This window comes from Agelaius tricolor, unplaced genomic scaffold, assembly GCF_023055355.1.
Source record: "Agelaius tricolor isolate 1412-34295 unplaced genomic scaffold, bAgeTri1.0.p SCAF_2, whole genome shotgun sequence".
Lineage (NCBI taxonomy): Eukaryota > Metazoa > Chordata > Aves > Passeriformes > Icteridae > Agelaius > Agelaius tricolor.
Genome location: NW_027269262.1, coordinates 55,624,593 through 55,648,245, shown reverse-complemented (window position 1 = coordinate 55,648,245; position 23,653 = coordinate 55,624,593). Strand labels below are relative to the sequence as shown.

The 23,653-nt window shown below is 37.7% G+C and overlaps 1 protein-coding gene across 3 annotated transcripts in view; it reads left to right on the top strand.

Annotated features, from left to right (window-relative positions):
• The first annotated feature begins 7,145 nt into the window (after positions 1–7,145).
• The window catches only part of ST18 (ST18 C2H2C-type zinc finger transcription factor), a 169,528-nt gene continuing 153,020 nt past the window's right edge, over positions 7,146–23,653 (top strand). The window contains exons 1-2 of one of the 3 annotated variants that reach the window (XM_071419354.1): positions 7,146–7,313; positions 7,609–7,744. In XM_071419354.1, coding sequence (XP_071275455.1) covers positions 7,275–7,313; positions 7,609–7,744 — 175 coding nt within the window. In that variant the 5' untranslated portion in view covers positions 7,146–7,274. Of the gene's footprint in view, positions 7,314–7,381; positions 7,745–23,653 lie in introns of those variants that run through there. The other 2 variants (XM_071419343.1, XM_071419377.1) reach the window with 2 other exon arrangements.

Below are 23,653 nucleotides of genomic sequence, written 5' to 3'. Positions count from 1 at the left end.
TCCACTTTCTCATTCTTGTACACAAGAAAGATGTTCAAAATACTGTTTGAAAGACTATTTTGAATGCTTAAATAGAAAACCAGTGAGGAAGTTGGTTTATGGTAGAGCAGCAGTATGCCAGATATGAGTTAATAGAAAGAAAAATTATATAGCACCTACATAAATCAGTGCAGATGTTGAATTGTGCCTAATTTTTATTGTCAATACATGGGTTTGACATTTCTTTTTTATCTATCCTGACAGTACTACAAATCTGATTTAAAGGTTTTATAGGAATATCCTTTGTTCTTGCGGTTTAGTTTTGCAGATAAAATTATAGTGCAAGTGATCCCATCTATGCAAAATCCTATATTTGGTCATAAAAACTGCCAAGCAAAATACAGAATAAAAGTCATTTTATGGCTGCAACAATAATATAACAAGTACTTAGCTCTATTTCTTTAGGAAAATAATACAACAATCAGTCTAATTTTGTACTACAGAAAATACCATTGCAGACTTTCAAGGCAAAATTTCATTCTGACTCTAAGATAGCATTTAAAAGATGTGTTTGAACTTTTAGGTGGAATATAGTGATCAAGAATAACTGGTGAGCACTGAGCAATAAAATCATTAAGGTGTTCCCTTTCCCACTACTGGAGAGCCAGGGAGCCAACTGTCCTACTGTAACTGGGAAGCTAAATTGGTACAGACTTTGTACCTCTCTCCACTGGGTGGCAGCCCAAGCTCTTCTCAAACCTGAAAGCAAGCGCTGAAATAAACCAGCATCACCATCACATATCCCTGTAAACCTCACTTTGTAAACCTCCTGAGACTTTTTTCTACAGCTAGTGAGTCAGGTGGTGGCCCCTTCATCCTCAGGGCCTCTGAGTAGGATGGTCTCTCTTCTGCTAATGGCTCTCCAAAAAGGCAGTTCCCATATTGTTCTTAATTAGTCTGTGATTAGTTCAAACAAACTGTTTTTAAAGTGAGGATTCTGAAGTGAACACCTTCCCTGTGAGCACTCTCTACTCACAAAATTCCCTGGAGACACCTAATGGATTTAAGTAGCTTATCTGGAAATTGAGGGGGATACCACACACTGTGTTCACCACAGAGTCTTGTACATCAGAGCACACTGAAGCACCACTGAACCAAGTGAATCTTTACCTCTGTGAGACACAGAACTTCTGATCTGCTGTCCCACGAGGCTCATGGCTGTGCCTGCAGCCATCCCTGCTGTCTGCTGCAAGCCTCACAAGTGGGGAGCCTCTCTGGCTCTGCCTCCCGTGGCAGCCTCTGGTGAGGGAGGCATTGCTGGGGTTCCTTCCTTCCCCCAGCAAGAAACATGGGTGCAGCAGCTTCAGGTGACAAGACCCCCTCTGTCCTTCCAGGATGGTCAAGAGAAATTGCACTGTCCTGGTCATGCCACATAGAAAGTAAATTTCCTTAGGTACTGGAAGTCTTTCTGTACTTTCTGTTGGATACAGTTTCACTTTTGTCTCTTTTCACTAGTTTTAATGGATTTTCCAAGGAGTTGCTTGGCCTCACAGCATAAATCATAGTTTAGTCATTATTTCATGAAAAAGCAGTATAATACAAGAGGGAAATTTTTATAGGACTCTGGCATACAAGCCATATTCTTTTCAATAGAAGTCTGTTAGTTTAATCTGTGTAACCTTGGATTATTTCAGATACTTTCAAAAAATTCCTTTAGGAAAGATTGCACTATTTTCCTTCAGATAAATAAGGTAATGCATCCTTCCCTTTTCCATGGAGGGGCCCAGTAAACAGGGTAGCACTGAAAAAAGACTCTAGCTTGGGGTTTGCCCTGATCTCAGAATCACAAGTCAGTGTGCTAGCAGCTTCAGAGCTGTGTCATGCAGAAAGACACACTGCATGCCACTTTTCAAAGCCTTTGTGTTTCCTAATCTCCAACTCAGGACCTGAGGGATTTAGGAAATCAAACCCAGGCAAGAATAACCTGTTAATAAAATATATAAAATATATAAAAATATATTTAATATTAATATTAATATATAAATATATATATAAATATATATATAAATATATATATATAAATATATATAAAAATATATATAAAATATATAAAATATAATCTCTGATAAATTTACCTGCACCTTAATCTATAACCCTTATATTAAGTTTAGGGTCTCAGTCTGAGAACCTAAGAGTCCTTGAAAAGTTTTCAGTTGTTTTCCTTTAAATGTTTTCAGCCAAGTTTATTTGGAGATTGTCACTGAAATGGATGCTTCATATCATAAAACACCTAAAGGAAAATGAAAGCTATCTTTATTTTCACAGGATGAAATTTCAGTTCTGAATCAGAAGTGTTTCTAATAAAACTGTCTTTGGGAGTTGCATGATTTTGTTGTTGTTGTTGTTGCATCAAAGCTACGATGATAATATCTTCTTGCATTAGCTTTTTTTCTTGTTCTTAAAAGATGGGAAGTATCAAAGGTTTCTGCACCCCTTTTGTGATGCAGACTGCCCCAGAGTCCAATGGCTCAGGCAGTGCAAGCTGATGTACCTGCCTGTGGCCCACCAGGAAATGTACAGCTCTTCACACTCCCTCCTCAGCTGCACAGGAGTTTCTCATACTCAAACCAGAGATACTTCATCCCTAATGTCCAGGAGTGGTGTCATGAGCTGTACAGAAATCCAGCCAGAACAAACCACAGACCATGTCCTGGCAGCAAAGGTCACCATGGCCATGCCATCAATGGCAGCTGTGCCAGTCCTATACTGTTAATGCTGAAATCTGCAGCATTTACTCAGATTTCCATGAGTTACCTGGGGGTTTGTGATTGTGTCGGTGATGATGATTGCTGACAGAATTTTGAGACAGCAGGATTTCAACCAGTGACAATTTTTGGAGGAACTTATTTTAAGAGTGAGACCTAGACTGGAATATTTGCTTCTAAAGGAAAGGAGAGTGAATATGGACCTCAGCTTTATCTCCAGATATTTTATCTGCACTTGAAATGTCTTCCACCCAGACAAATTGCTTAATACCTGCAATGAAATAATGCAACACACCAAGAGGAGGACTAACCTTTCTGTGCCTGTTGCTTTGTAACATTTTCTGCTGCCTAAGGGTCTTCTGGTCTCCCGTGGAAACAACCTGGTCTCAGCCTGCCCACCAGTGTGTCTCTGTCCCCCACCCACCTCATGAAAGAGGGCTTTCATGGTTAATTTTTGTGAAGTGCTTTGCAATTACTACCTGACAGATGCCTAAATATGGGCCATGGTTAGTATAATAGAGGAACTAAAATGACCTTTACAGAACCATTTTTGCTGTAAAAAACCTCTTCTCTCAGTGTGCTCTGCTTTAATGTTCTCATCTTCTTTCCATGTAATTGTCATCTCATACCTTTTGTTTCTTTTCATTGACCCTTCTGGACAACTGTTTTGGGAAAGCCTTTTTATATATCTCTCTTTCCTTTCTCTCTCTAATAGATACCATCTTCTTTTAAAGAGCAGGCTCTCCCTCCCTCAGCTAAGTACTATCTTGGCAGGCAACTGGGGAGGAGGAGTCTTCTTTAAAAGGCTCTGAAATTGTGCTGTTAAAAAAATATATAAATAAAGCAACAAACCTTTTAATAGGGCTTTGAACAATCATCCCTTTCATTCCCTTATGGCCTTTTGTGCTTCTGGCTTTTTTATTATTTAGTGTGCTTCAAAAAAGAAAAAAATCCAAATGTTTTATGTTAAGCCATTAAGAGTTTATTTGGGTTGAAAATAAATAAATAAATGTGATGCTAGCAGTTGGGACTGTGAGCACATGCACAGTTGCCCAGCAGAGGCAACCTATAGGAGGCACATCAGAAGGCCAGAATAAGCTTCAGTAAAAGACCAGAACAAAAGCATCAGCAGCATTTGTTTCTGGTTAAGTACTTTTGCATGAGCCTGGCTACTGGAGTGGTTTACCCAGCTTTTATCTGTTTCAAATTCACCTCAGTCCCCTCAACCCTTGCTACAGAATCACTCCAGACTGCAATTCATGGTAATTACATGGAACAGGAGAAAGTATGGGATTTTTAAAAATTATTTTTTATTTTATTTTTTAAATCACCTGATGGGAGCACGTGACTGGTTGGTATCCCATGTTGCTCCTGGAATTATGAAATACCTGTTTTATCCATGACCTGCCTGATTTTTTTTTTTTTTTGTATTTTGATTTATTTTTTAAAGTCATGGGTAAATTTTGTGAATAGGCAGAAACAGCATTTTGTTCCTTTTTCTCTTTCTACCTCCTTCCATTTTTGTTTGCCAGCTTTGCCTGTCATCCCCAGAGAATTCTGTATCAGAGAATTCTGTATCAGGTGACTATAGCTAGGTGTCCTCTCTATGCATGATTAGTATCAATCTTTCTTCATCTCAGTTCCCTGGTGGAGCCATTTGGGAGAGAGAGAAGAGTCTTTGGCAATAAACATGTTATTGGGTTCACCTCTTAGCTCCCATGTGAGGGATTTGGCAAATCAATATCAAAACTTAAACTTTCTAACCCTCTTTCTCCATGAGACTGAAGTATAAGGAAATTCTTGAAAAGCACACATATCAACTGCAGCTGGTCTTGTTAAATTAATAGATTGCAAGTGGATAGGAGCCTGACTTTGCTGTCTCAGTTTTGAGACTGGTGAATAAAACGACCTGATAATCATTATGAAGTTGAATGGAGTCACTGACAGTCCAGATCTCAAAAATTTAGGGAGCAGGTGTCCATCTCTAGAAAGGATTCAAAGGAAGGACAGTGGCTAAAGGGCACCCTCAATGAGAGCCATTTTGTGTGTGGAACATAGAATGTCAGGTTGCAAAAGACAGAAAGAGCCTCTGGCACACATAACCTCAGGTGCATCAAAGAACAGAAATCCACTGCATTAAACAAGAGAACATGAAACTGTCTCTCTAACACAGTGACATTTCCACTTTTTGTTCTCTTGCAACAGTGTTGCTGATTTTTGTGGAACCACAAAATATACTGAGTTGTATGGTGGGACCCACAAGGATCAACAAAGTAAAAAAAAAAAAAGAAAAGAAAAATTATCTTGGAGTTACATGAAGGAGTATGATCTGAACACAATTTTAATTGCTAGATTCTCTTCACTCTCATAGTTTGGTGGAGTTCCCTATAAAAATAAAATGTACCTTTCAAAATTTTGTTACAGGATAAGGAACAAAAAAGAAAAAGTCATCAGATACTTGGACTTGAGAGGCTTAATGTTTTATAGACCCAACTCTTGTGTTCAGCCTTCTGTATGCTGGTTCTGATTTATTAAAAAATAGCTACTAGGGCTCAGAAAAAGCTTTAGAGGAAGAGCTAACTAAGGTTTTGCCAGACCATAAAACAGGGATTATAAACTTTCTGACCTTATAGTTATATGTGAAAATAATCAACTTAACTGCATTCTGCAGTATTTTAGTAGGCAGGATATGTGTTCCTGAGATATGGAAAATTAAGTGGAAAATTGAGGTTATTGGGAAAGGGGAAGACTCCTTTGCTTTTAAAAATTACTAATTTTAATGAGATGAGAAGAACATATACTGCAAACTTGAAATATAAAAAAATCCCCAAAGATCAGCAGAAAACTTCATGTTGGTTTTTTAAAGTCTTGATTAAAAAGCAGTAACAACTGGTATGGTATCTTCAGCTATTATGGACAAGTGAAGGTTCACTTGATATCTGTAAGTAGTTGCTTTTGGAGAATGGTACTGCTTGACAAGGCACAGCTCTAACCAAAAGCTGGTTGATTGTTGGATACTGAGAAACAATAATATTTGTTTTAAAAGTCCTGAGTTACTTGGACAATTTTACCTGTAAGATCATTCACCATTAGTATTTTAGAGACATTGTTCTCAAGTTTGCATGAAAGAAATGTATCTAGGTATCTTAAGGGTTTATGTATTTCTAGAAAATCTTTACAATTTAAAAACTGTACTTTTGTTATCCAATTATTGATCATGGACCATTCAGCTATTGAAGAATATCAGCAGTTGAATGTACTTATTCCTGGAATATATATTTGGAATAACCTAGGTCACAAACCTATAAACATTTATAAAAGGGCAGATCAAGACCTCATAAAAGAAAATTCTAACTGGATTTAATTTTACAACATAATGTCACCATGTCTTATATTTTCCTCTTACAAACCTACACTGTTTTATAACACCTGTCTTTTAGACCTTTGAAAGAATAAAAAAATATTAACTAAAGAACTGTTAAGGAAAAAAATCAAGCATGGGAAGGGATACCTTGGAGATAAGAAGTGAGGATGGTTTGGATTCTGTGGCAAAAATAGGATTCCAGTGCTGGTCTGACAGTTAAAGACTGAAATTGCAAAGGGATTAATGAGAACAATTATTTATCCTTCCAAGTCTGGAAACAGTTGTTTGTGATTTATTGTAAGTATAAGGAAAGGCATTGGAGTGCCATTGGAGTACCATTGGAGTGGCTTGGTGTGAGTGGAGGCCAATGGTCAGTGCTGGAAGTGCTGAGTCTGTGTGGTAATTCCCTTGCTAAGGGGGGCTGAAAAAGACATTTCTGCTTCTCTGCCAAGGTGTGGCTTTGGAGTGACTAGTGGGGTAAGAATTTACAAAGAATAGATTAATTTAAAATCTTATTTAGACCATTTTGGTTTTATTTTTTTCTGGTCATGAAGTAGAGTAAGTCACTGAGTTTGTCAGTTTCTGTGGTGAGTCTGGAAAATTCTGAATTAATTTCTGCTACTTAACTGAGCTCCAGGGTTCCAAATCTAGATCCTGCACAAATTCCATATGTTCCTTTTAGACCCCTTCTAGAAGAAAATAAAGGTTATAATGAGGAAAATCCTGTACAAGGGCTACAGCAAATGCACTCAGTAGACTAAGACTGAAGTTCTGCTTCAACCTGATAAAGCAAATAAGCATAATGTTAAGACAGAGGAAGAGTAACACCCGCCTCCTCCTCCTCCTCCTCCTCCTCCTCCTCCTCCTCCTCCTTCTCTGCACACACACACAAGTTGTTTACAAAAGTGCCTTGTAGTGACTGCTGGTGGTGTCACTCCGTCCCATGCCCCAGAGCTATCACCGGGCCTCATGGGAGATGTGACTACAGCATCGGACATGGGACTGTTTGTTCACTCACTTTCTGTGAAGAGAGTTTTGAACTGTGTTTTGAATAGACAGCATTTTCTTTGTGTGGTTGGTAAATAACACAGAGCAAAGTTAGTCAGCAAGTTGCATAGCTTCTGCATTCTGATTCTTTGGAGCCCTTTTGTACCAAGCTTGACAGGATGTTTTTAACAGAATGTGACCTCACTGGGATACCAGAGGTAAGGAAAAAAGTTATTGGGGCTGTTGTGGAATATTTTGCGCAGAGCTGACCGAAAGTACTGCTTTAAAATGCCTTTTGGAAAGAAGATGGTTTCATGGTGATCCAGCCAGCACCTTGTTCAGTGAAAATCAATGTCTTTCACTCCTTTGTGGGCTGTAGAAAGTCTTAACGAGATTTTCAGTTTCCCACATGTGGAAAAAGAGGCTGATCTGCAAATCTCAGAACGATCATGTACTTGCTCATTGAGCAAAGGCCCAGTTCTAGAGCACCAAAGTGTTTTCTTTCTAACACAGCAGAGAATTAGCAGAGCAGATCCAGTTGTTCATCCAAGTCCTAGGAGCAGCAGCGTGAGCATCGGAGCGGTGGCAAACCCAGCAAGACCAGGACACGTCAACCTTGCGGACACCCATCCTCAGCCCCTGGGTGAAGGTAAGAGGCAAAGCCACACAAAGCAGTGTCACCGAGCTCCCTGGGCAGGACCAGGAGTGGGTTTTCACCACGGACAGTGGAGCTGGGGCTGCCTCTTGTCGCCGTGCCTGGGGGCAGAGCAGAGGGGGGAGCGGTGCCCTGGGGGCTGCGGGCGCTGCGGGCTCCCCCTCTCCTCCCTCTGCTGGCCAGGGCAGCGGGACCCGCACCTCCGGGATGCTGGGGAGCCCGACCTGCCCCGGCCTCCAGGGCTGCCCCAGGGGGCTGCCCCAGCTCCCTGGCACTGACAGGATGGAGTGGTGCGAGCTTCAGCTGCAGTAAAAGAAGGGAGAGAAATATGAGTATGTTCCACAAGTCGGAGAACATGATTTAAAACCAACCAAAATAAAGAGGATGTCAGATTCAGATAGTTATACAGTATGAAATATTATAGATTCATGCTGAATATCTCAGTGATTTGTTTACATTCAGGATCTAGAAAGGTATATATGGAATATGAAAGAAAAATGCATTATTACAAAAAATAGCTTCACGAATAATAAAAATCTAGCTGTTCTGAAATGGAATTACCAATATGTGATCTGCTTTACTATCTGTATCAACAGAACAACAAATTTCTTTGTTTTTGTGGTCAGCAGTTGTAGGGGTTTTTTCAGACTGTATAAGTGACTTAAAAATTTTAAAAGTTTGTTTCCAGTCACTGGTGGAGTGGTAAGAGGAAAAGAAATTCTCATGATATGTAAAACTGTTATTCATACTTAAAGAATTTCATAACGAAGAGAGTGAAAAATATGCTTTTAAAATTGGAAAGTTTTGGGTTTTGCTGACAACGAAAGTGTTCTTTGGTAAATGAGAATGGAAAACTTTGCTCACTTACTTATGACTAACTAGAGTTGCTTTTTACTGTAAAACACATAAAAAGCTAGGGCTTTGTTTTTTTCTTGTGATCAGTTGAAAAATGGACAGTTTGAACTTCATTTTGTTGTATAAAAGATGTGGTGAGTGTATCACTCCTCCTAGTAAGACAGGGTAATGACTTTGGTTTGACAAAGCTTTTACAGTGATACTTTTATGTTGCTACTGTACTTCGATTCATTGCTGTGTGGTTATAAAAGCTGCAAGGTCTGCCCTAATTAAAGCAAATATTTGTACTGAAGAACCTTCTAGAGAGAAGCACGTTCTGTGAAGCAGAAGTATTTCAAATGGGGATGACTAAAAATGTTAAATTTATATTCACAACTTTGGTATTTGTGCTGCAGTAGTACTTCTGATCATCATAGGTCAGATGCTTGGAATTCTATAATAAAAACCAAGATTTTATAAAGCAAACATCTGATTACCACATGAGACATGAAAAAGCAGTTCAATTAAAAAAATAGAACAAATTACTAGTAATAAATGTATTAAGATAGAGTTTTCAGATTTAATATCTACCTACAGCTGCATCTATAGGCTGTGAGGCAGTTTTTTAACTGATGATTTTTCTTAGTGTCTCATTCACTAAAGATAAACTGCCACCAATAGGTGCAAGCTTGATCTTTTTATGACCTTCAGTCAGGGAGAAGTTAGCAGGGTGGGATGCAATTTACTTAATCCCAGAATTTGAAGAAAAGAGTGCAAAACTTCAATAAAAGTGGAATGTTTCCTACTGATGAAACCTAAAGTGGAGAAACCGGTAGAGGTCAGTACAGAGTGCTGAAATGGAGGGAGAGGGCCAAGGCTTTGTGTATTTATGCTCTCTACTTTTGATCTTTAACTTTTCCTTTAAAATGGGGCAAAGGCTTACAGTGGCTTACAGGCAATATTCTTATCCTCTTCAAAACATAGATTAAACGTACTTGTGATAATATGATAATGTTACACTGCTTAAACAGATCAATTTAAGCAACAAAACACATTTTGTTACGTGTTATAGCTAGCAAACAGATGCTAGAAACCTTATTTGGTGGAATCATTATTGAAAACCATATGTAATACTTATTACATATACTGTAGTAATAACTACATCTAGCTGATGGCTAAGTAGCAAAGAAAAAGTAGGAGAAAGTATAATTTTTAGGGAACAAGTTTTCAAATATTTGAAGCTAGAGTAACAACAGAATTGTTCTTGTTTTTGGTAAAAATTTGGACACTTATTGTTATGTGGTGTTTTAAAATCCTTTTCTTCATGTGTATACATAGATATGCAGGGGGCTGTGGGGAGGCAGACTGTATATAAAGTTGAATTATCTTTTGTTTCTCTTTTTAAAGCCATTGTTTGCTCGTGGTTTCCTTTTATGATTTAAAGCAAGGAAAAGAATCACTGCCTATAGTCTGTGCATGAAAAGATCCTTCAATATATATTGGCTGCAAAATCTTCTCTCTGAAAAGCTTCTGTTCAAACTGCTTTCTGTGAATCTAGAAAGAGCAACCTGCCTGTCCCCATTCTATTTCCTTACACTTTAAGTAAGTACTTTGAAAAGTAGCTTGCTATTGAATTGTGCTTGTTGAATATCAAGGAATTGCAAAAAAGATTATCACCAGATAAAAGGGGTTATGTTCTACTTTGATTCTGATACCAATTTACATCTGCTGTCTATGATGTTAGGGAGAAATTTCCTGTACCTTTAAAGAGAGTAGAGCCACACAAAGAGTAAATATTCTTGAAAATCCTCTTCACTTGTTCTGCTTACCTTTCATGTGCTTCTTTAAATTGATTATGGAGGCATTGGAAAGAATCCAACACCTTAGAAAATCATACTTTCTTTTCAGTTGCTTTATCATGCTCTTAAAAGTGACGGGAACCAGACAGAGACTCTGCAACCCTTCCTCACAGGCGCTTGTGCTGTGTGCCATGAGCATGAAGGAAGCTCAAGGGCTTTAAAGGGAGGATTACTGAAGGGGAGGGATTCCCTGCTAGCTGTAGGAGATAGCAGGATAAATTGAGGTGGGAAGGAGAGTGAGGTGTTATCAGCTGCTGTTGCATATCTGACCCATGATAAGTTTTTGCTACAATCCCCTGTGTAACATCACACACAGGTCTTCCAATCCCCGGGTTTTCATGTCAATATCTCCCTTTATACATGTAGCATAAAGTACTGGATTTACTGAAGTGCTCCTTCACAGTTTGAATCAGTGGTGAGACCAGAAGCTCTACAGCTTTCCTTTTTTTTTTTTTTCCCTGTGGCAAGGGAAACTTAGAAATAATCTCATTTCTTTCACAACACAAGATCCAATCAAATAGGGTGGCACGCAACTGATGGTATGTCAAATGACAGTTTCTGGTATGAGTCCAAATGTTTACCAAAACTTTGCACTCAATTCCTCTCAATTCAATTCTTATTTAAAACTGAAGAAACAACTTTAGGTACTGATTTCACTCCTGGATTTGATTATGTTTTGAAAAAATAGTCTTGAATTCAAAAGTCAAATCCACCTTCTTTCACCACACAGTCTTCTGTTGGCCATAGCATTTTGACAAACAATATTTTCCAATTGGATTTTACATATCTCTCTCATTTTTTGTTGGTTAAAAAGGCTGTGAGAAGTTGTATTTAACTGAGCCACAGTGGAAGTGCTCAATTGCAGTAACTGATTCTCTTCATTAGTTATTTTTGGGAGGGAGACCTCCTCTTCAAATGCCTTTCCTGAAAAGTAGTGCAGTGGTTGAAATTAAACTACTATTTATAATACTCAGTGCTTTGCTTTTAGGCATTTGATGTTGAAATCCACAAGTCCAAGTGGACTCTTGCTTCAATGAAGTTTGTTTGTTAAATTTCATCATCTGGTCTGCTTTTTTTTTTTTTTTTTTGGTAACATATTTAATACAAACCCCCAAAATTCAGAGACCAAATTAATATTACTAAAAATGTGTACTTTAGTCAAGTGTAAATCTATACTAAAAGTTTGGTACTCTTATCTGCATCCTGACCAAAGATAGAAGATTGCAGCCAAGCTGTTCATGACCAAGAAACAGAAGGTCTGTTTTATCACTGAAGTTCCCAGTCTCTCCTAGATCAGTGTTTGATACTTTCTTGGTTGTGGTGTTACATTCATACATACAGGTGTAGTAACATCATGTGGTTTTTTTCCTTCTCTTCTGATGTCTTTGATCTATTTTTTTTTTTGTTGTTTTTTAGAAGTTCTTCCCTGAAAAGTAGCTATGCGTATTTAAATTATCCTTCCACTATATAACCACATTTATGTTTGTTTAACTCAGGGATATGTTTCTTTATTTTTAGTGCATATGGGTGTACCAGTATCTTTATGATACCTGAAATGAAGGTATCTGTCATTCAGCTATAAAGCTTTGTATTCTGTTTAGGTACATATCAAAAATATGTGGGCTTGTGTCCAGATGGGAATAGCACTGATCCAGTCAGTGCTGATCAGTGACCAAGATAGCAGCACTAGTGAAAATCTCCTCATGTAAACAAGGAAACTGTGGCATTTGCACCAACAATTGAATAAATTCAGGCTCCTTGCTGGTAATTACATTATCAATCTGCATATTTCAAAATAAATAAATTAGAGCCAATAAATTGGAATGATTAAAATAGGCAAATAAACCCTAATTTCAAACATTTGTTAGGGAGGAAAAAATATAGATTTTTCATCCATTTCATGAATAAATGGACAGCCTAAGCAATTGGTATGATTTTGGGAAACACAGACATATATCCCAAGAAAATATCAATATAACAGTTTAATTTTTGGTGGTTCTATCATTTTACTGAAACATATCAATGAAGAGGCCTTTATTCCTAATGTGCTTTAAGAATCAGAAATGATGATTTTCCCTGATTATATTAGATTGAATCGTGTTGCTGGGTTTGGGTATTTTGCACTTTATCCTGGATTTCTGTTGGGAGTTTGTTACCTGCCCTTTTCACTGTGGATCTCAAGTCAATACTAGGCTTTTGTTTAGCATTTCTTTACTTTCTCATTTGTCAAGAACAAACTTTAGACTCCAGTGCAAAGTCTTGGTATTCTTTGGCTCACACTGAAATCCATAGAGAGCTGATAGAAGTTTTGAGTGTCTTACACACCCTGGGAACAGAAAAAAAAAATGCAATTAACTTACGGGTTCTGGTGACCTACAGCTAAGAAACTGTAGGATCCCAACATTAAATCTAAGGAATGTGCAGTATTAAGGCTTTCTAGAAATTCTGAAAATCACTCCCCTTTTCTAGAAAATTTCTATTATTTCTCTTTCGCATATGTATTTCTAAGAGTTTAATACTCACACTGCTAATTGTAAACAAGTGTGAATTCAGTTTTTGTAATACATATTCATGTTTATGTTTACAAGCAAAATCACTTCAAAAGATATTTATGTTTTTAACAAATCTCATCTAACACTGAATCCCATATTTTGCTCTACTCTACAGAATAACCTTTCAATCAGAAATCTAAGATATCAAAGTCTTCTGTAGTGGATGTTTGTGATTAGTCAATGTAGTTCAAGGAGTTATTAAGAATAGGCTTCACAGAATAGAAAATATTCAACAAGTTCATTTACTTTTTCTTTTTTTTATTTTTCCATGGTTTACATTTTCCTTTTTTATTTTGATGGCACATCGCAGTTTCAATTTTACGCACTAGGTTTTCCCAACACTGTAAAAATACAATAAATAGCTGTTATTTACATACATTATTTTACTATTCTTTGGGGATTTCATGCTGGTCCAGAAAAAGAAGTGTGGTCCTCTGAAAACTTTTTTCTTTTTTTTGTATTCTATTTTTATCAATATATTTATATTTTATATTGATATATAAGTATGAATCTGTATAAAACATTGACAAATTTCTGCAGGGAAATGATACTTAGGAGCTCATCAATATATTTTATGATCTCAACAAGTTAATATGGACTTTTATTTTTTCCAGGAATTAAGGCGTTAAACTTAAGAAAGCCCTTCATTAAAATTAGATGAAATATGGATCAAAGTCTGAAAAAATACTATCTGCAGCTTTAAACAGCATGAAACTGAAACACATTTCCCATGAACTTGACTCACAGAAATATTTTTTCTATTTTTCTCGGTAATAATTTTATTAGTAGTGCTCCTCTAGAAGTGTTAATCATGTGATTGCATGTGTCACAGATATTCCATTTTGCTAGCAGATTTATGCTACTTCAGAGAAAACATATGAGTAAAGATTTTCTGGCAGCTTAATTTTGGTGGTAAAGATGACCACAGAGAATATGAATGTTTATGCATTGTATGATCATATCACGTTCTTTTATGAAAAAGTGATCTGGAGTAGCATGGATTTTAGTTCTTAACCAATACAGTAGTATTTGCAATGAGATGACAGGGTTGACTGGATTAATGTTTAAGGGTAGCAGGGGATATCATCTGCTTTGACTTTGGCAGGTTTTTTAGCACAATCTCCCATGACATTGTAATATTGATGCAATGTATTTGTGGACTAGATGGAGGGACAGGTACATGAGTAGAAAACAGATGGATCTTTGAATTTCAGGGGCTAATGGCTCATACTCCATCTTTTTATCTGAGTTCCTTAGGGGACTGTCCAGAAGCCCACCCTGGTTCAGTAACTCCCTCAGTGTCTTGGTGGACAGTGGGTTTAACATTTTGTGTGGACAGTGATGAAGAGAAGAAACAGTGGGCTGTGTCAACAGCAGGCTACCAGTAGATCAAAGAAAGTTGTGATTCCCTTATACTTGGTACTAATTAGGCCACATCTAGAATGATGCATCCTGTTCTGGGTACCTCCATTCAGGGCAGAAGTTGACCAACTGGAGCAAGTTCAGCAGGGAACTATGAAGATGGTTGGAAGCAGCAGCATATGTCCTGTGAAGAAGCTCTGCAAAAGCAGGGCTTGTTTAGTCTAGAAAAGAGATGCTTGCAGGTAAAAATAAAACATTTTTAGGCAAAGCAATCCTGAGAAAATAACAGTGTGGCAGCTTCTGAAATAATGTTTTCCTTGTAAGTGGGTAGTGCCTCCTGCCACCATTCATATGCATCAGGTGTTCTTGGGCTGCTAAGTAGCTCTAATGAAACACCAAACATTGCAAGAGATTCTCTTCATGTTAGGCAGTAATACTTAAGTAGTAGTTTACTAATTTGTAAGGGTAAAGTATTGCTTTCACATAGACAGTAAAGAAAAATATTAAAAAAATAGCATTTTAGGGCTTATTCAGGTCTGTGAACCTCCTGTGTTTGCTGGGAGGATTCTTCCTGCAGAGTAGTTCTTGCTGTTGTTCCTGGAATGCTGGAAATACCAGAGTACAGCTTTTTGGCCGGGGTGGTGAATGCTTTTGATAGGGAAGAGATGGCTATGGATTTTGAGCTGTGCCTTGGTTTGATTTGATGGTGCTTATCCTCTGTTTTGCTCCTTTTCCCTGAAATATCGTGTGAATATTTTTGCTGAGAAAAAAAGAACTGCGTAAAGGAAACCAAGAGAAATCTGATGCATTTTTGCTTGGAAGTGAAAACAGTAGAACAAAGAGAGTGATTAACAAATATTTGTAAGTCTACCTTTTCCTTATGCCAAATCAACATGACTAACAGTGGGGACTGGGAGCTAAAAGTAGAAGGAAAGAAACGAAGCCTCTTGGGTCCTTGTTAGAAAATAGTCTACTTGGGAATGTAGACTACATTGTAATCAATCTTTTACTGCAGGGATTTATGCTGTGAAAGATATTAGGAAGTAGCTGGGAAGATACCAATGTAATCAGTCCTGGAGATGTGCCAGAATGTTCAATCTGTCCTGTCCAGATGTTGTCCTTTTAGGCCAAGGAAAATACCTCAGCCCAGATCGCTTCCTCCTTATTGTGGAAGCAGGTTTGATATTTGCATTGCCTGTTTACAAGTTTGGTTTATGGTCCTGACTCAAACTGGGCTCATCAAATGCAGGACTACCCAGCAGGCAGCACTGCTCACAGGACTTGCATAATTTCTAAAAAATATTTTTAGATGTTCTTTTTCACCTCTCTGGTTAACTATTTCCTGCTTCAATCTCCTCCCAAAAAACAGCCTGTCCCAAGTTTTTTCCCCCCACTGATCCCAGTTTGCTGTATCACTTTGCTATGTCAGTATTTCTGAAACCATTTCTAGTGTGCTCATGGCCTTGCATGGAATTTCTGCTGCATTTCCCTGGGCACTGTTGACCTGGCATGACTGCACTCCCCAGAAGTAGTCCTCTTCAAGTGTCTGTGAAGTCTGACCATATGACTGCCTCTCAATGCCTGTGAAATCCTGTGAAATCCACCCATTCTTCACTGCACTATCTATAGAGCTTATTGGCTTCTCCATTTATAATCTCTCAAGAATTTTTTAAATTTACTTTGCACGGAGAGTTTCAGCATGTCTTGTTCAGTTGATTTAACTCCAGGTGGAAGCAGCCTTGTTGCTTTCCTGAGCCCCAACACCAATATCATCACCCTTGGTTATTGCTATTTCTGTCTAGCTGCACAAAGGGAGATGAGGAGATAAGGGCATGGGCACTGGTGATGTATGGTTGAAACCTCTTCAGGTTCCTTCCATGCATCCTGGCACAAGAACCCATCTGCCAGAACTACTTGGGAGTTACAGTGTATGAATGGAAATGGGAGCAGACTCTGCCTAAGTTCCAAGCCAGTAGGAAATGAGGACTCTAATATTGTGTGAGTAGATGTAACTACAGTGGCTGTGATAAATAAGCCTTGTTGGAAGGCTGGATATGGCATCACATTTATTAGTTCTTGTATGCAATAGGAGAATTGTCTGACTTAAAATATGGCAGTGTGAGGTCTCATCTGCTCACAGTTGCAACTCATTACCAATGAGACAGGAAATTTTTTTCTTGTCATTCCTGGTCACTGAGGACAGGGAGAACAGAACAAGTAGGAGTAGCTGTAGGCTCAGCTGTCATTGCAGCATCAGTGTGGGAATAAACACTTAGAAACTGGATACTGGAAAAGTCCCTAGCTCTAATCCATGGTAAAGCCAGATAACTTTGAGTAGTCAGCTGTTAAATGGGAATTAAATGGGAATGTGCTCTGGTTATGAGACATTGGATCCCACCACAGCTGTAAGGCAAAACTTAAATAATACAATCCTCTGGTATTACATGAAGAAACAAGTCACTGTTCACACTTTTTGATTTAAAAAAGAAAACAAACACCTCTTTCCTAAATTATTTAAATTTAAGACTTTATGAAAATGACATTGATGCTGCTCATTTTAATCTCTTGTAAAGATCATACTCAAACACACGCTTAGTGGGTATGTACATCTTAAAAATTAAAAACCATACAACTTGAGTTTTTTAAAAAAATATATAATGTTTTGGAAATAGCATTCAGTCGATTCATTTCTGCATTATTAGATCTTTACAGTACTTGGCTGCAAGTACAAGAAAGAAACAGCATGCATAATCATTTCTGTGATTACCCTGTCTGCTGCCCAGTTACACAAACTCTGTCCAGAAGGAAGGGAAAAGGCATCACATCCTGTACATCTGCTTACACAATCTTATAGATATTGCCACTGCAAAGACATCAGGGTTTCTTCCACTGATTTATGGTGGTCAGATTTCATGAGCAAAGTGAATGAAGCACAGTGGCCAATGCTGATTAAAATGGAAAGATAAGGTTTGTTCTTGTAGCAAAAAAAAGTTCAAGAGACCCGTATCAATGAAAATACTTCTCTTTCTGAAACAACACTAGGGTTTCCAGCAAGAATTTCAGTGGGATTATACAGTTGGAATATGATTATATTCTTAGATGGCTTTTGTTTCTTTGTTAAACACTTTGTTAAAACCCCATCAAAGATACAAGCATTTTGTTCCAATTTTAAAACTCTTTTGTAAGTGCTGCTATAGAATTGGCATCCTTCCTTTAATCAGCTGACAAATTGACCAGTGCTTATACAAGTTCTACAACTGCCTCAAAGTATGGCTGAAAAATGAGAAACTTGAAATTCTGACTTCCACAGGTTTGGAATGCAGTTAATTTGGTATATAAAGACAAAATCTTGAAGAATCTGAGTTTATTCTGAAGATTTCTTTCACTTGGAGGAAGAGTTTTTAGTACCCTTTTTGGGTGGTCTGTTCTCATTTAGCTCTGGATATTTGGCTACTTGCCTGTGGTGATTGTAAAAGAAGAAAATTATGGTGAATTAAATGTTACTGTAATACAGTGTGTTCTGTGGTGTTTGCCCACCTTTATGTACATGGTCTGCAGATATATAGCATATGTATTAAAGATACTTCAGTATGAGAAATCAATGTCCTCTGCAAGTTTTATTTAAAATGATTAAAAACCAGAAATTCTTTGTTCTTTAGAGTTTTGACATAAGCAACTTTCCTTTCTGTTTGTCTGGAGAGAAGCACATTGTCCTCCTTTTTATTAAGCTTTTTATTATGGGAACATTGCTCAAGCAAAATATACCTGGAGTCTAACATTCCCTCTCCAAAGGCAAAATACATTCTCTTCTCAACATACCAGAATGAAGGACTGAATCATACTTTAAATTATTCACCTTTTGCCAAAATGTCTGATAAATCTACTTAACTGAATAAAAAATTATCCTGAATGCTCAAAGTACTTTTGTGGAATAAAATGTATGTTATGCATGTACAATGACAGTGGGAAAGGAAGAAGCAGAGGTTGCCAAGGACATTCTGAGAACATTTATTGATTGGAAACAAATCAGTGGAAATTTTTGGTTTTGTTTTGTTTAGTTTTGCTGGATTGTTTTTTTCTTCTCCATATTACATGAAGTGGTCTCTGTCTGGGTGTAATTTTTACTTTTTAGTACCATCTGCACCTGTGGCCTTTGGACTTAATGTTTATGACAGATGGACTGGACTGTGCTTGCACCATTTAGTGTATAATCCTTCTGTATGTATCTATGCCATGCTAGGCAGTGGCACTGGCCCAATGGGCATATTTATTAGTGCAGACTTCCTGTCTGCTTCCATTGTTCTGTTGCAGTGTCCTTTGAGCCTAATGGACCTTGCTTTGTGCTGGGCCCACCTACAAAATATTGTTTCTGATTTTTGCCAGATATCTATTGCAGACTCTATTTTTTTTTTCTCTAACACATTTGCCAACTAGAACGCTTAAAATGGATCAGTTCCATATTGTAAACGCTCTTCCTCTCCCCTCAGCCTGCAAGCTTCATTTTGGAACAAGCTTGCTAGCTTTGTTTGCTAGTATCAAGATACTTGATTAAAACACAAGAGGCATTCCCATTGAAAAATGTCACTTCTCATTACCTGAGCTGCTGTTCTGCTGGAAGCAGAAGTTGTCCCCAGTGAGGCAGTGGCCCCTGTAGAACAGGGTGCAATAAACACAGCCTTGGCTGCAGGAGCTTGCTGGCTGGCTCATGGCCTGCAGCCCGGAGCTGGGTGGCACATCCCATCCCTGCTGACTTCATCGGCGCTGTGTCATGTGGGAAAAAGGATGGACTACTAGTGAACAAGAAGTGTTGCCTTCTGGATATGAACAGCAAAACAAATGCAATACTAGGGCACTTGCAATTTTTCAAGTTATTTGTGAACCTAACAACCACAGAGCTGATATCACGAAAACGAAGAACAATTCATTATCAATCATTTATCTCATAATACCAAGAGGTTGTCTCTCTCAAATTTTTGGGCCTGCTACAGAAAAACATGAAATCAATCTCACAGTTTAGTTGTAGTCACATTAAATTATTGGCAAATTTCAAGAAGACAATTAAGAATCAAACTCATCCTGTTCTAAAAATATAATTTTTCAACATATATGTCCTAACAGTTAAAAAAGGCTTTGTAAAATATTTCTACATAAAGTAATCATGCCTCTGTACACTCTCTATGGAGAAAGAGATCACCTCTATATCTTCTCATATTGCATAGCAAGACTATGCTGTATGGTCATGAGAAAAGGAAATACATTCTGCATCATACACCTGCAATAACAGGAATAGTTTCTGTTGTGATACCTGCCAATCAGATTTCTGCAGGATGAGAATGAAGACCTGTGAGAGAGAATTCATCACTTCATAAACAAAAAAAGCTATTATCAGTAACAGTTTCATGTCTAGAAAAGGTTTCTTTATATTATTGAAATAAAGCTGCATAGTAGAAACAAAAATATTATGATGGCATATTCATGACTAGGAAGAAGGAATTTTTTTTTATTTAGCCATTTTAAATTTGGCATTTCTTTGTTGTAGTAAAAACTCAAGCTATCAAACATATATCCAGAATATTATACTTGTGATCTTGGCCTTAAGAAGAAAGTGTGTAGAAGTCCATATAGAAATACTCATGTGTGCTTTGTATATCTGCCTTTTTCATTCACCTTTAATGCTGTTTAATATTTAGAACTTTTGAAGATCAGGTACCCAAATTGAAATAGTGAAACTTCATATAGGCAACCCTGAATTTAAAATTAAAACACATTATTGACATTTGAAAACCTCATGGCGGTATGTTTTACAATTGTCTTTCACACCTCAAGCAATTTATATTTGTTTCTTGTTGTGATATCTGGAAGAGTTTCATCAATTTAGCCTATTGGTTGCACATCTTGGAGGAATATTTTGAAGAATACAGTCCAAAAAATGTGCAAGCTAGTTGTAGCAAATCCTGTTTAATACCCTTCAATTTGAATTAGCAGTGTGATGATTCTGATTTTTTTCCATGTGTTGGCTGTGGCAGTATCGCAATTTGTTTCTCATAGATTATTGCTCACCTACTCCATGAAAAAGCCATTTTCTAAGTTGCTTTTCTCTGCTGCCAGTCAGTGTGAGGATGAATTATCATCTCAACAGTACTGTAAAAGCTGCAGAATCTCCTTATTTGTAAGACAATATATAAATTTTAAGGTGGGAGCAGGGGCTGGTACAGTGGTATATCACAGAGGAGACAGGATATTACTGAGTGTTTATTTTTTTATTTGCTTTTCTTTCTTTTGCTTTATAGAGTTCATAGAGAAAATTCAGGACAACAATAGAGATGTTATCCAAGTTTTCCAGAACAGAGAAGTAATCTTCTCACCCTAAAGTCTGTTGGTTATGTGATAAGATTAGCTTTAAGGTTATTGCAGTGTTTGAGTTTCTGATTTGAGCCCTGAGGGGTTGTGTCGTGATGTAGACAAGCTACATGACCATTGAGCTGTGATTATCCTAACTTCAGTGCCAGTAATATACTGTGCCCCAGAACTGTGGAGCTAGGTATCATGTCCTGCAAATGGAATTATTCAGTTAATCACGGAAGAGCCTGGGGACTGAGCTGATGGAAGCACATAATAGCAAGGTTCTGCCTAGCAAGGATATGCAGCCTAAGTCTCTCAACTGTGAGGCATGGTAGAGACAAGTGTTATGTGATGGCCCTCCCTTGTGGGTCATCATCATCTTATCCCCTCCCTAGACAGTACCTGATTACCAGCCAAGTCAATATTCCAGACTGTCATCTTCCACCCTGGCATCTGCAAGGTTGCATCTGAAATGCGTACAAGCAAGGGGATTCTTCATTACCCTGGGCATTACAGATATCTGGCCTTGACTGAATTCACACTTCTCTTAGAGGAACTGTAAGTCTAAAGAGCTTTGCAGAACTTTTAAACTGGCCAATAGGTGCCTGCATGTCTCTGGGGCATGAGACAGGAGACTGTGGTCATCTGCAAGCAGACAGACTGGCTTTCCCCATCCGTGATTCTCCAGGTACTGACCAATGGATTTGGCCACTTTGTCCTGATGTCTCTAGGGTGTTCAAGTCTGTTTTTCAGAAAGACCAATCTCCTCAACTCTTAACCTGCTGAGGGATTCCATTGATATGTTTTATTGTAATATCCATTAAGGAAACCAGCTGCTTCTTTTGTCTGCTGAAACACCAGTTATTGCTGCTAGATCACATGTCAGACAGTCCCATGGCCAGGTTACTGTGACCCACACTGGGCACCTCCTGGAGGCGTTCTGAGCATTGACTGATGGAAGATCTGCAGCTTTTTGCTCCTCCACCAATTTTCTTTTCTAGTATGTCTGCACATACTATTTAATTCCATTATGTGGTTCTGTCTTTGCGAGTTATTTTTAGTGTTAATACATTTCTGATGCTTTATACCTAGACGTTAGGAGCAACCTGATCTCATTTTGATGCAATTGAATCATTCTTCATATCTGCTCCTTACAAAATCAAAGAATTTCTCCAATGTTGAACACTAGATAAAAGGATGTGGTGATAAATTCATCAAATGTGGTAGTCAGAGTAAAGCTCAAAGGATTTGTTTTACAAATGTATAATATGGCTGCAGCTGCTTTATTTTAGAAGTTATTCTCACTTTGTGCTCTCAGGAAGCATACTTAAATTCTGAATAACTGCTCCTAGTTGAAACAGAAAGAAAAAAATTTTATTTCATTTATGAGTAAAGAGACCAATACAATGTGATTTGTGCCCCGTTTTATTATTTTAGAAGTACTACTTTTTTCCTTTTTTTTTCTTGTAGACTGATATATACAAATGACAATGTATAAAAAACATCCATATCATAAAATAGTTTGAAAAATATAAAAAAAAAAAAACAAATGTCAAAACTGCAAATACTGGAATAACAAATGTTAAGAGAGTAAAATGAAAAATTTGTGGAAAGCTTTTGTGAGAGATTTGTATAACATTCTCTTGTTTTAATTAAGGGTCTTTTTTGCATAAAGACCTCAAGTTTTCATTGGTTCTCTTTCTCATTGTGTTACATATCATCAGGTCCTGCCTAAAAAAACTGAAAGGACTCTGTGCTCATACAACCCTCCTATGTTTCTTCCCTAGTTGTGGGGAGTTCAAGTGTTGAATAAAGTGGAGTGGGAGACTGTGATTCCAACCTTTTGGAATTTGTTGTTTCTCTGTATAGGGACTCATAGAGTGTGATGAATTTCCTTAGCCAAAGCCAATAAGCAGCCATCAACTTACTTTAAAATCTGTCCATGTGGTAGTGTTCAGTGCTAGGAAAAGTAGTTTTTCACATGGCTGACAGCCCCAGATGTGAACCTCACATCACAACTTCTGCATGTGACTGAGACTGATAAAGCCAGCAATGGATTACGTGTGAGATCATTCCACTTGTCCCCCTGTCTGCTCTCAGTCTTTTTCTTCTGTCTGTTACTTGTATTTCCATTCCACCAGCTAAAGCTGCAGTCAGTGAGGATGAGAGAGCAATTCATCCTTTTTACAGGTCTTAAGCCTTTCTTCCATCTACCTACATGTTTTCCCTAAATCCTGTGATTGCTTGGGCTCAAGCAACTGAGACAGATGGAGGTTGTCACATCTACATACAAATGATGAAGAGATGATGGCTGTTGGCCATTGACTTGCAGTGGCAGATGCATCTTTGACTTTTACCTCAAAGGAGCCCCTTTTAAGGATCCTGTCACCTTCTTTGGTTGCTGAAAATGCAAAAACTGATCGTCAGCTCTCATGTACTCTGCCACTGACTCTCTGTGTTGCAACAGCAACCCATTTACACAGAAAAACTCTCACCTAGAAAAAGCTAAGCCAAGGAAAATGTGAGAGACTAGTGCGGTGATCAGTTCATGTTGAAAATGTCTCCTAACATCTAATATCAACATAGAAATCTGAAATGCAACATATCTTTCAAATGAGATAAATTTTAAGGTGGTTATTGATGCATGTATGTATTATCGGAAATCTGAATTTGAGAATAAATGACTACCTAATGTCTCCTTAACTGAAGCTGATATCACAGTTGGAGTCTTTGTAACATTGCTGACAAATTTTATGAGGATCTAGATAATTCAGGGAAAGTGTCCTCACAAAATGGTATTGATAGGCTAAACTGGTAGATAAACACTTAGGCAGGTTTTTGTAACATAAAAGAAGGTACCTGATCAAGTCAGTGTGGGACCTAATAGCTCAAAGCTCTGATAAAAGATCTGCTTTGACATAAATACAAGCATTGACTGTTTGTATTTATGTTAA